At 43.3% G+C, this 12,492-nt stretch overlaps 1 protein-coding gene across 2 annotated transcripts in view; it reads left to right on the forward strand.

Moving 5' to 3' along the window:
• The window catches only part of Arhgef28 (Rho guanine nucleotide exchange factor 28), a 174,600-nt gene that overhangs the window by 116,413 nt on the left and 45,695 nt on the right, over nt 1-12,492 (forward strand). For both annotated transcript variants that reach the window (XM_028790206.1, XM_028790207.1), the window contains 6 exons: nt 405-522; nt 3,032-3,286; nt 5,075-5,151; nt 9,861-10,039; nt 10,895-10,986; nt 11,920-12,102. In XM_028790206.1, coding sequence (XP_028646039.1) covers nt 405-522; nt 3,032-3,286; nt 5,075-5,151; nt 9,861-10,039; nt 10,895-10,986; nt 11,920-12,102 — 904 coding nt within the window. The remainder of the gene's footprint in view (nt 1-404; nt 523-3,031; nt 3,287-5,074; nt 5,152-9,860; nt 10,040-10,894; nt 10,987-11,919; nt 12,103-12,492) is intronic.

Raw genomic sequence — 12,492 nt, forward strand, 5'->3', positions numbered from 1 at the left:
TTATCTGTCATTGTGTGAGTTTTACCAGATTCTCTTCTGGTTTCTTTTCATATAGATGTACAATGGGGCTTAAAGACTTAGAGAATATTTTGAAATGTTTCAGAAAAGGAGTGCCCTGTGAGAAGGGGCTTTAAGTGCCACAGTGCGTGATAGCAATGGTGAAGGAAGATATGTTAGGAAAACAAATAGCGAACACTCGTGGATTTCCATTGTTGTTCAAAAGCTGATTCCTGAACCCGCGTTTGCGCACTTGAGAATTAGAGGTACAGCAGATCGGAGTGCCTTGAAACATTTTCCCACCCCAACTGTAGTGGTTAATGATAAAAATACAACATGCAATGACTATGTGGACATTTTAATTAAAATGGTGATTGGTGAATATAAACATGTATATACTTTCCAAGATCCGAAATAGCAACCTGTTGGCTCGTCGCCGTGGAATCCCAGAGTGCATCCTGCTTGTCACCCAGCGCATCACAAAGTACCCGGTTTTGGTTGAGAGGATTCTGCAGTACACCAAGGGTGAGAGATGATTGCTTCTGGGTCCTTTCCCTGTCTTGTGAGTTTTAGTCACAGCTGAGTCCTTCCACTCACAAATGCCCTCTCTCACTGTGAGCAAGTTTATAAAACCTCTGAGTTGGAACTCGGTTTGAGAAATTCCTTTATTTTTAATCCTGTTTATTCTGTGGTAGGGAAGTAATACGCATGGCGTATGTGTGATGATCAGAGACCTTGCAGAACTGGGTCCTTTCCTTCTGCCACTTTTATGATTCTTTAGAACTTAATGCAAGAGACAATATAAAAATAGCATTTGGAGAAAGCAGCATAGATTTTGCTCTCAGCAAGAGAATGAATATAAAAAAAATTTAAGGCTTTTCATTTTGTATTGTGTGGCTTTTCTTAAGGTTCTACAATACCCCAGGGACTAAACTGTGTCAGATAATGTTAGTCAATTAACCTCACTCCAGGGTTCACTCCCCTGCCAAGCTCTTGATAGACCAGGTAGCAACAGTGGTCTTCTCCCCTCAGCAGTGTGAGCTACATCTGTGAGTTCTGGCCTGAGTCATAGAGGTAGCATACAGATGACCGCACCTCAGAGCAGCCATTACCCAAGGCCAATCCTGGAGCCTTCTGGAGGCTTGGCTATCGGGAGTGTTAATGGGAGTGGCCCTCAACTTCACTAGCTGTCCCTTCACAAGAGGATAGGTTTACAGGCAAATTCTGAGTCAGTGGGTGTGCGTGGAGCTCAGGCTGCATTTGAAAAGACCCCCTGGGAGGCGGGTGCTGTTGGATTTGAGTTGTGAAGAATTGGGAGAGAGTGACTTGTGAGACTTTGAACCTTCTCTTCACATTACTCTGGGTCATCTGGTAATTCAACTTCACTTTTCTTTCCTAGTTTTGAAATAGTTTCTTTAGGAGTAAATTCCCTCTCTGGAAGGGAAAGACACTGTCAAGGAGTGAGGTATGTTCTTTGGAAGGCAGTGATCCCCTTCAAACTATGTTCAGGTGTTCTCAATGGGTGTTCTGATAACACTCCCTGCGTCTGTGTGTGCACTGAGAACCTCCAAAGGAAGAGACTGTGGAGGGCTGATCCAGCTCCTCCTGGCTGCTCTTTCTAAACATGTGTTTCTGCAGCTATAGGCTCTGGAGAGCCTTTGGGTTCGCTGCCAGTTTTCTGTTTCCCCCTCCCTATTCCTCCCTTCCTTTGAGCTCTTCAGGTCCAGGCACCTGAGCAAATAACAACTAGCTGATTGTTATCATCAAATACAGAGAGTAGCTAAATTCCCTTTCATCCGAGGTTTCCAGAACTCATTCTCTGGAACTCCTCCAGACCATTCTCTTAAGACCGTCTGGAGGTGAGAGGAGTGGCCTTCGGTTTAAAGAGTAACTGGAGCGACAGTCTGTTCTGTATGCATAAGCCTGGCTAACTTCTGTGAGGCACAGTGCCTGGGCCCTCAAAATATTTTCTTTTCTTATGAATCAGTAGGTCAAGAACATTTTAATTATAACATTAAGATCCTTAATTTTATGTTAGTATAGTTTTGTGCATATATAATTTTGAGATATTTATACATATATACATACACACACACACACACACACACACACACACACACACACACACACACACATATATATATATATCCCAGAAGACAAATGAGTCTGGGGCCATTTAAATCATCCTGTGGCTCCATTTCGGAGGACATGAGCTTGGCCTCATAGCTGACTTCAGTCATTAAAAATACAGCCCCATGTTATTTACCTGTTTCTAGGAAGGGAAGTGCCCAGGTTACTCCAAACATAGCCTTTGCCTATATTACATCTATTAATTATATAATAGAATTATATTACATATATGTATACCTATATCTCGATGGATAGGTAGATAGCATATAATATGTGCCACTTTTTTCTTGCTGTGACAAAATACCAGATAAGAAGCAGCTTCAGGAAGAAAGGGTTTATTTTGTCATAGTCTGAGGGGACCCAGCCTGTCATGAAGGGGAAGGCATGGCAGTAGGGACATGAGGTAGCTGGCTCCATTTGTATCTGCAGATGAGAAGCCAGCAGGGGTTGGGGGGGGGAGAGGTTGGTGTTCTGTTTGCTTTTCCCTTTTTGCTCAGTTTGTTCAGCCTGGCTCGTCAGGCAGGCTATGCAATGGTGCTCTCCTAAGTGAGTGACGCTGCCCTGTGAGCTCTCACAGAAATGCCCAGAAGCATGCTTCCTGGTTAATTCTAAATCTAGTCATGTAGACAGTGAAGATAAACAATTGTACTGCTACAGAGAACAGACTTATCCCTGGAAGCCAGACACCTTATTGTCAGCTAATGCATACCTACTAATGCAAATCTTTTATATCGAATATTGTACTGCTGCTTGGTGGTGATGCAGAGAGCCATTTAAATACTTGAAGTTAAGCCAACATCTTTCTTATGGCATCTTTGTTATATTTAAAACCTTAAAAAGAACAATCACTTTCAGTATTCTGGATTATTATAATTTTCTTTCCTTTTTTTTTCCCTTTATGCAGAAAGGACTGAAGAGCACCGAGACCTGTGCAAAGCTCTTGGCTTAATTAAAGACATGATTGCAGCTGTGGACCTAAAAGTCAGCGAATATGAGAAGAACCAAAAATGGCTTGAGATTCTAAATAAAATTGAGAACAAAACATACACAAAGCTCAAAAATGGCCATGTGTTTAGAAAGCAGACACTGATGAGCCAAGAACGGGCTCTCCTGCATGACGGGCTTGTTTACTGGAAAACTGCTACGGGCCGCTTCAAAGGTACAGTGGCTTCGCCAACCCAACCTCTCCTTTTCGTACAGGTTACTCATTCAACACAGGACAGTCTTCCAAAAGAAAAATGGTTCTGACTTGCAGGCACACCTACATAGACCCTTGACTTTTTCAGTTGAAACATCAGGTTGTAAAGTTCAGTAGGTAAATGTGACTAGGTAACACACACATTTGACTGGAGCTTGCTGCCCTAAGCAAAACCCTTCACGTGTAGTTTCACGACTATGGAAGCTTGTGATGTCAGAAGCTAAATGAGCTGAGAGTTCTGCACATCGTTGGTGTAGAAATCTTCTGCTATATGCGGTGTATTGAAAGCAAGAAAGGCACACTCCTACACAGAGAGGGTCTGCTGCATGCTAAGACAGCCTGGGGCTTTCCAACCATGGAGGGGAGGAATGGGGGAACTCTAAATATTATCTGTGTTATTAACATGACACATTTACCTGCACACAGCACCAGGTAAGGACGAGAGGAAGGACTTGTTCTATTATAGTTGTTCTTCCTCACTGGTACAATTTGCTAACAGGCTTAAATCTTAGAGTCCTGGGCTATTCATTTAGGTTTCTGAAGGTTGTACATGCTAACCTTGCCTGTCCTGGGCTTTCTTATACCTCTGGGGCCTACAAACCTGATTTGTACTTGAGTCTCCTTCCAGAGACTCTGGTCATATTGGTCAGGACCCGAAGGTCAAGCTTAAAGGTTTGCCTGCTCAGTTTCCACCACAGTCTCTAAGAATCTTGCCTCTAGCCATCTTCATCTTAATCACACCCTTAGATAAGGAGGAGAGGGAGAGCTGACTCCATTAGAGTTGCCTGAAGGTCTTTGCCCACCAGAGGATGAGCAGGATTTGATGGAAGGTCACATAAAGGTCTTCACTGATAATCAGCTTGCAGAGTTGTCCTGAAAATCTATTCCTTGCAATGCACATGTTGCTGTTGGTTTCTCTTTCCCGAAGAAGAGAATCACCTGTTTGGGTCAGGGTATGCAGTGGTTATGGGAGGAGGCATAGTTCTTGCAAAGTTTCCGAGGGAAGTAAAGAAATCAAGGATCACTCAGACTTAGAGCAGGTTTGGTTCTATCACTTGATTTGGAAGTTGCTCCCTTACATTTTTTTTTTCCAAGACAGGGTTTCTCTGTGTAGCCCTGGCTGTCCCAGAACTCACTCTGTAGACCAGGCTGGCCTTGAACTCAGAAATCTACCTGCCTCTGCCTCTCAAGTGCTGGGCTTAAAGGCATGCACCACCTCTATGCCCAGCGCTCCCTTACATTTTTAATTAGCTACATTTCCTCCTAAAAGCAAGGGTGTGTTCCAGTCTCTTAGGTCCTTCTTTCATAGAGCGGAGGCTTGCGCTTGCTGGCACACGAGGTCTTGTTATGTAACTCAGGCTGGCCTCAAACTCATGATCTTCTGGGTCAGCCTCCCAAGTACTGGGCTAGCACATATACATCATTTTTTCCATCTCGGGGCCTTTTTTATGTAGTGTCTTTCATTTTAAAAACTGTGCTCTTAAACATTTTCTAGAGATTCACCTCTTATTACAATCCTATAGTTTACCTATAGTGCCCCATTAAAAACTACATACTTAAACAACTTTCTATGCATTTTACCTATCTTAGCTAGCATAACAAAAGGTTATTTTTTAAGTAAAAGTTTCACAGAAAGTCTTTTATTTTTGTTAAACTGATCTAAATGTAAATTGTGAAATTAAAATAGCTGGTAAAGACATCTAGGCTGTGGTTTCCTTCCTTCATACTGTTGTGTTTCTGTCTTTGAAGACATCCTGGCTCTGCTTCTAACTGATGTGCTGCTCTTCTTACAAGAAAAAGACCAGAAATACATCTTTGCAGCTGTTGTAAGTATATGACCACACAATGCACATTTTCTTTAACAAAGCCTAATGTTCCTAATTTAAGAAAAAAAAATGCTGCTTGGCAAGAATATGCCCATAGTATATCCCCACTGCTACGGCGGACTTCATAGCTGGTTCAGCAGGCAGTTCAATCAATTGAAAATATTGGATTGATGGTGAACAGACCTACTCTCAGGGCCTCGAGTACCTCCCTGCTGTCTGCCTACCTGCGTTCAGCTCTGCGTTATCAGTGTTGGGCATAGGTCGTTTCCAGAGCCTCATCTACAGGTTTCCATGATAGTACCCCTTCTTCCAAACAAGAGAACAGCACGATGACTAAAGGAAAGTACTATTTCACTTTCGTACTGCTAGGGAATGAATCAAGGACATTTTGCATATACACAAATGTTCTCCCACTGAACTACAGCCTCAGGCTTAAAGGAGATCCTTGTTCCAGCCATAGCTGCTTCTAACGACTATGGTCATTCATGTGTCCCTTCCCTTTCTGGTATGTAGATCATTCTCACTGTTTCCACATAATTAGATTTTAGCCTACCACTGAAAACTAGTAATTTATAGCATATCTTCCCCAGCTTCTATATGTTCCTAAGGGTACAGAAGAGAAAAAAATGTCACAGTTAATTCCTTGTTGATCTCATGGGCATCATGTTCTGCTAGAGAGAAGCCAGTGCTCCATGCTCAGTGCTCAGTGCTCCATGCTCAGTGCTTAGTGCTCCATGCTCAGTGCTCAGTGTGCATCTAGTGATAAGTTGTTTGTGTCTCTTAGCACAATATTACTCCAAAAATTAATTTTTTTGGAAGATTCAAAGTTTTAATAAAGTGTTCTTTGCTATCCAAAGAAAGCAAAAGAAGCATATCTGACCAATGATGGGATGTAAGAGGGAGGGGCTGCAACCTACCTGCCTCTGCTCTGCAGATTGGTCCAGGTAGCTTCTTCTTCTCTCTCATCAGCACCCTGATGCTGATTACAGCAGAAAATCGTGTGGAGCCTTACACTCCTGTGCCCCCCTGACCTATTTGTACTTTGTCTATTACAGATTTCATTAAAACTTTCCACTTTGTCTACTAGCCTCCCCATGCCAGTACCTGGGAAACTCTGAAAGAACACAGAGGAAACCCCAGGAAGATGGAATCATTGTCATTAACCTATGGGATGTTGGGGCCCAAGCTAAAGAGAAATTTTCACATCATATCTCTATAGACAAGATTTCATTAGGTCCAAACGCATGAAAAGAGGTGAATCCTGCTTCAAGAGTTGTCTAATACTCCCAGTGACTTGTTGACTGATCAGGAGTTAGGCATAAGACAAGGGCAGACTGTGTTTCCTAAAACAGAATCCAATGTGGATTCAGGTCTAGCTGTGATGTTGCTTTGAGATATGACATGGCTCCTTGAATTATGTGTGCCACCTATGGAGGAGAAATGGGGCTAGGAATGCAACCCACCAAATACCAGAGTGAAGGTGGACAAGCTTAGCTCTCTTGGGTAAACTCTCTGGTCATTGGAAAACAGAAGATTGCTGTTGGTGCTGCTTTAGTAGTCTGATACAAAAGTGATATTGAGGACCAAAGGAGAAAGTATTTTCTTACCATTCGAGACTTAAGTATACCTTACTTTTACCTCATCTGCTTTCTTCTTACATTTATCTGATAGCTGCCCGTCTCATAAATCTCTTATAGTGATTGTCTTAGGGAACTGAATCATTAGCTCGGAGGCTACACATGTCTGCATTTCCTAGTTCCCATTATAATGTTTAGAGTTTTGTCCTCATACTAGGTCCACAGGTGAGATTCCTCATTCCCTTTGCCCAGAAGAAAAATATCTTAATAGGTGCTTCTCTTGTGTACATAGAAGACACACTGAATTTGGAAACTATCAGAAGTATCTGAAAGCTGAAAGCAGTAAAAGTAGAAAGTACTATCCTTACAGGAGAGTTCTCTCTCTCTCTCTCTGTCTCTGTGTGTGTGTGTGTGTGTGTGTAAGTGTGCATGCATGGGTGCACATGCATGCATGTACCCTCAGAGACAAAAAAAAAAAGGGTGTCAGATCACCTGAAGCCAGAGTTATGGGTGTTCATGAGCCACCTGACAGGGGTGCTGGAAACCAAACTCTGAGCCCTCTGAAAGATTTAATGTTCTTTATCTCTGAGCCATCACTCCAGTTCCAACATAATTAAAAAAAAATCATTCAGCTAGAAATGAGATCTAGAATAAAGTTGGAATACCTACTTTCTGGAATATTGCATCTCGGAATACTCTCTTGACTATTAAAGAAGGCAATTTCCACATTGAAACAGTAGAAAAGAACATGAACATGTTTGTCTATGAGATAACTTTAAAATAGGAAGCAAGCTTGAGGACATTTTGCCTCTGTGGAATCACAAGCACCAGTGGAGATGGACTGGAGGTAGTCTCTCCTTTCCCATCCCCTTTATCAGAAGGAGATGTCTCCCATTCCAGATGTCTGTAGAGACTGGGCAGGAATGTAAATGAAGTCAGCAGGGAGTATGACAAAGACAGTGGCAAGCAGTGGGGACTGTCCTCAACTAGTGAGTGCAGGCCTCGTGTCAGGGTGATCATGCTTACTGAGCTACAGCTGATGTTTAGAAATTAAACGAGGATATGGTCCAGGATAGCCTGTGCTCTGTTTCTACTAAGCACCTCCAACTCTAGAGTATTTCTAAAAGGTGAAAATTCCTACCCACAAGTGTTGGTAACAACAACGATGATGACACCAACAAAGGCTTTAAAGTGCTATGGTACAAACGAAATACCCCCGCAGACTGCTTTGGGCCCCTGCATCCTCAGAGTGTGACGTCTCTTCAGAGTTGATGTGTTACCTTCATTCTTGGGGATGTTGAATCTTTATCACTAGTGTTCATGTAGCTAATATGAATGATGACAAGCATGCCCTTGATGCCTTCTGGTTGGCATGAATTTAATTAATTTTCCTTTATTTATTCTACTCCTTATTTCTTCTTCACTTTTAAAACATCTTGCCAACACCTCTCTTTCTCTGAAGCACTAACCTACTACTACTACTAACTACTACTAATTTCACATTTTTTCATATCAAGCAACTCAAGCCCCATGTTGTCTTTTAATATATTGCTTTTTTTAATATACAGAAAGAGGAAGCCAAAACATAGATCTCCTACACTAAAAGGGCTAATGCTTAGAGGATCTCTGTATTACAGAGGGCAGGATTCAGGATCTTCTTTAAAGCCCATTTACCTTCCATTTCCAGAGGCCAAATGTGAGACTGGGTAGACCAGTAGTCTGTTCCATCATGATATTTCTCCCCCACCCCCAACTCCCACTGCTCTGAAAAGCATGAAAACCACTCCAGAGATGTGTTGGCCAATAACACCAGATACAGCATAGCTATGCAATGCTGGGAAGGCAGGCAAGCCAGCACTGAGAAGTCAGTAGTGGAGAGTATGGAATTGTGAACTGTGGCTAAAGGCTTCACTCAGTCCACAAGGGAGAAAGAAAACCACATGCTGCAGCCAGTTCTGCAGACAGTGGTGGGAAGCACAGACCAAAGCAGATTCCATACTCCCACGTAGCTTCTCATCCTGCAGACAGCCTTTTGGCCCTTCTTTTAACCACGGCTCTTGAGCCAGGTGTGGGACTATTAACACTGTCAACTGTGAGGCTCCAGGACATAGCTTGGAGGCACGGCAAGATCACAGTAAATGCTGGTAGAAGTTACTTCCTTATACTTGGACACTAACTCTTAGACTTTCTTCCAATTTCCCTCAGATGGAATTATGTTCAATCCATTTTGCAGACATCAATTGCATGCCTATTCTGTGCAAGGCAATGTGTCTGGTGCATGAAGATGAGTTAGGGCCAGACCTGCTCACCAAGTATTCATCTGGTTGGTGAGGAAGAGCCACCTACAGATAGAGCAGCAGTAGTTCTGGGGTTGAGATCTATAAGGCTTGAGCAGAAGAGACCAGTGATGCTTAGGGACTCTCGGATCTTGTCTGCCATTTCCACATTTTATTTGATGACCTTAGTTCCTAGGGTTCTGTTTCTATCATGGCCTTTTAATTAGTGACAAACCCAATGGGTTCCAGGTCTCCATCCTTCCCAACCTTATTGTAATCTCAGATATACCTTTTTAAAAATCCCTTCTTCAACCATAGTAGTTTCATTTTTTTCTTCACCCTCTGATCTTTTCCAAATTGCCCTTTGAAATTACAAACTTAAAAAAATACTTATTCTTTTTTAAATCTGTATGTCTCTGTGTAGGTATAAATCTGTAGTATGGTGGCCAGAAGAAGGAATCATATCTCCTGGAGCTGTAGTTACAGGTGGTTTTGAGTGACCCGGTGTAGGTACTGGGGACCACACTCAGGTCCTCTGCAAAAGTAGCATTTGCTGTTAACCACTGAGCCATCTTTCAGCCTCTAGCCTGCCAACCTTAAGAATAATTATCCCCTCAGTCCTCATTCTCCATCTGCTTTGGTTTGAGTAAGAAATGCCCTCTACCAGCCCCTATGTTGAGTGCTGTCTTCTGCTGATGATGCTAAACACTGTCATAGCCAGGGGAGAGCTAATGCCATATCCTTTCTGCTCTCTGTTGGTTCCCAAATCCTGTTGCCCTCTGTGTTTCCTGGGTTCCGTGTAACTCTTGGTTTAGAATCAGTGCAGGTTCATATGTGATCCTCTTAACTCTCACAGGACCAGAAGCCTTCAGTCATTTCCCTTCAGAAGCTTATTGCTAGAGAAGTTGCCAACGAGGAGAGGGGCATGTTTCTGATCAGTGCTTCGTCAGCTGGTCCCGAGATGTATGAAATCCACACCAATTCCAAGGAGGAGCGGAATAACTGGATGAGGCGGATCCAGCAGGCAGTAGAGAGGTAACTGTGCTACTGTTCATCTATAGAATACCCTTGTTCAGTTGGGGAACATGTTCTAACCATATCTCCCCCTGCATGAAAACTTTGCCTCAGCCAGAATTGCCTGCTCCCTGACCTTTGCCCCTGCCTGCTGTAGCATGTCACCTGCAGCTCTGCCCTCTGCACGCCTCCCTGCATGCTGTGCCTTCCCACTCTACCTGTGTGCTTTGGTGTGGCTCCTCCTCACCTGCTTCATGAAGACCTCTTCAGTCCAGGTGTTCTCTGTTGTACCTAAGATACGGTCACACCCGCTTTCTAAGGCACTGATTTGGTGCCCGCCATCTATTTCCTGTAGTTGTTACATTTTATGTGTAGTATGTGTGTGTTTCCATAGACTGGAAGCTCCTTGAGAGCAGGGACCATGTCTTTTGTTTCTCTGTGTGCCTGAGGAACCATTCAAATAAATGCCTGGCAAATTTTGATTTTCTCAGTTAATGTACTGCTTGTTTCTTGTGGAAAGATAGCTTTGATAACTGAAGGAGGAGGTAGGTGTTATAATTATTACTGGTAATTTGATTAGTTGGATGAGCTTGGAATTTTGTAAGTTCCTCCCACCTCTACCACATCTACTCAGTACAGGTGTACTATGTGTCCCATAATCCTTCTATTCTAGATCCATCAAGAAGAGTTTCATAATGGCACAAAACCAAAAGTATTGTTATCTTAGTTGTACTGAATGATGTAATGCCACTGTTGCTGCTACTTCTGCTGCTGGTGGTAGTGGTGGTTGTGAGAGTTGGGAGATTTGAACCATCCTACAGAGACTTTGCATCTTGAAACTGGTTTCAGTGATGCCTTGACTGTTGTCTTTTGAAGTTGTCCAGAAGAAGACGGAGGGAGGACCAGCGAGTCTGACGAGGAGAGGCGCAAAGCTGAAGCTAGACTGGCTAAGATTCAGCAATGCCAAGGTGTGTGCTCAGCTCTGGCTGTGGTCTTGAGTGGCGGGAACACCGTGATGTCATTAGTGAAGGTGATGCCACTGGTGTGCACTCGAGGTCCACACTGCCCACCCTTCACCAGAACCACCATCAACAGACATGGTACAAGTGACTCAGATACTCAGGAAAATTCATGTAACACACATGAGGCAGTAACTGTGGGCCATATGGTGCTGGGGGAAAACGGAGTTTCGGCCATGTCAGGCTTCTGTGACTAGGCCAGGAGTTCAGTGAGTATGTTTATCTTACTAATTCTCAACTCCAGGCCTTCCTTACATTAGAGTCACTCAGGGAGGTCGGTAAAAATTTCCTGTGTGCTCCCCAACTCCCTTAACTAACGGAAGCAGGGACTCTCTGGATTTGGTGCTAGTTAGGGTCTCCAGGCTATAAGACTCCTGCAACGCACTGAAGTCAGGTGAAAATTGATGCACTCGAAGATGGTGTAGAAACTTCTTTTAGAAGCAGAAGCATAAACTAGTGTTGGCTTTGACTAAGACAAGGAAGACTGAGGCTTCTCAGCCCTGTGTTCTCCACCCCTGGGAGCCTTCACTTGCTCCAGAAAGGGCTGCCTCAAGTCTCTTTCTGGAGCTGGATATTCAGTCTTACTAGAAAGATGTCCCCATAAACAAACAAACAAAAAATAGCTTTGTGAGGTTTTCTGGAATCTGGGAAAGGTACATTTATTTATCAAATGCAGTGCAGGACATAGATGTTAAGTCACTTGCAGGAGGTCGCAGTTATGAGGGAAGGCATCAGAATTTGAATCTGGGTCTCTAACACCCAAGAAAAGTGTTGGGCCAGACTCCTTGCTAAATCATGGCGTCTTGTCCTCCTAACTTGATTTGCACATGAAGTTTGTAGCCAGGCTCATGCTAACCTCTTATGATGAATACTATCCCACAGAAATACTAAGTAACCAAGACCAACAGATTTGTACCTATTTGGAAGAAAAGCTGCACATCTACGCTGAACTTGGGGAACTAAGTGGCTTTGAGGATGTCCACCTAGAACCCCATCTGCTCATCAAGCCTGACCCTGGAGAGCCTCCCCAGGCAGCCTCCCTGCTTGCAGCAGCCTTGAAAGAAGGTGAGTTGCCCTGGAAATGATTTGGTTTGACAGACTGAGCATGTGTTTGCTGGGTCCCTATTACAAGTCACGCACGGTGGCCCTGGTGCAGAGGTGCAGCCAAATGAAATAGAATACTTACTCTCATAGAACCCATGCTCCAGAAATTTTAAAGACAAAGACGTAAGTATAAGGGCAGGCTCAGCGGTTAAGAGCACTGACTGCTCTTCCAAAGGTCCTGCATTCAATTCCCAGCAACCACACGGTGGCTCACAACCATCTGTAATGGGATCTGATGCTGTCTGCTGGTGTGTCTGAAGATAGCTCAGTGTACTCATATACATAGAATAAATAATTTTTTTTAAAAGAAGTATATCAGATTGTAAGTATGAAGTGCTATGAAGAAAAATA

Source organism: Grammomys surdaster, unplaced genomic scaffold (genome assembly GCF_004785775.1).
Source record: "Grammomys surdaster isolate TR1022 unplaced genomic scaffold, NIH_TR_1.0 125876, whole genome shotgun sequence".
NCBI lineage: Eukaryota > Metazoa > Chordata > Mammalia > Rodentia > Muridae > Grammomys > Grammomys surdaster.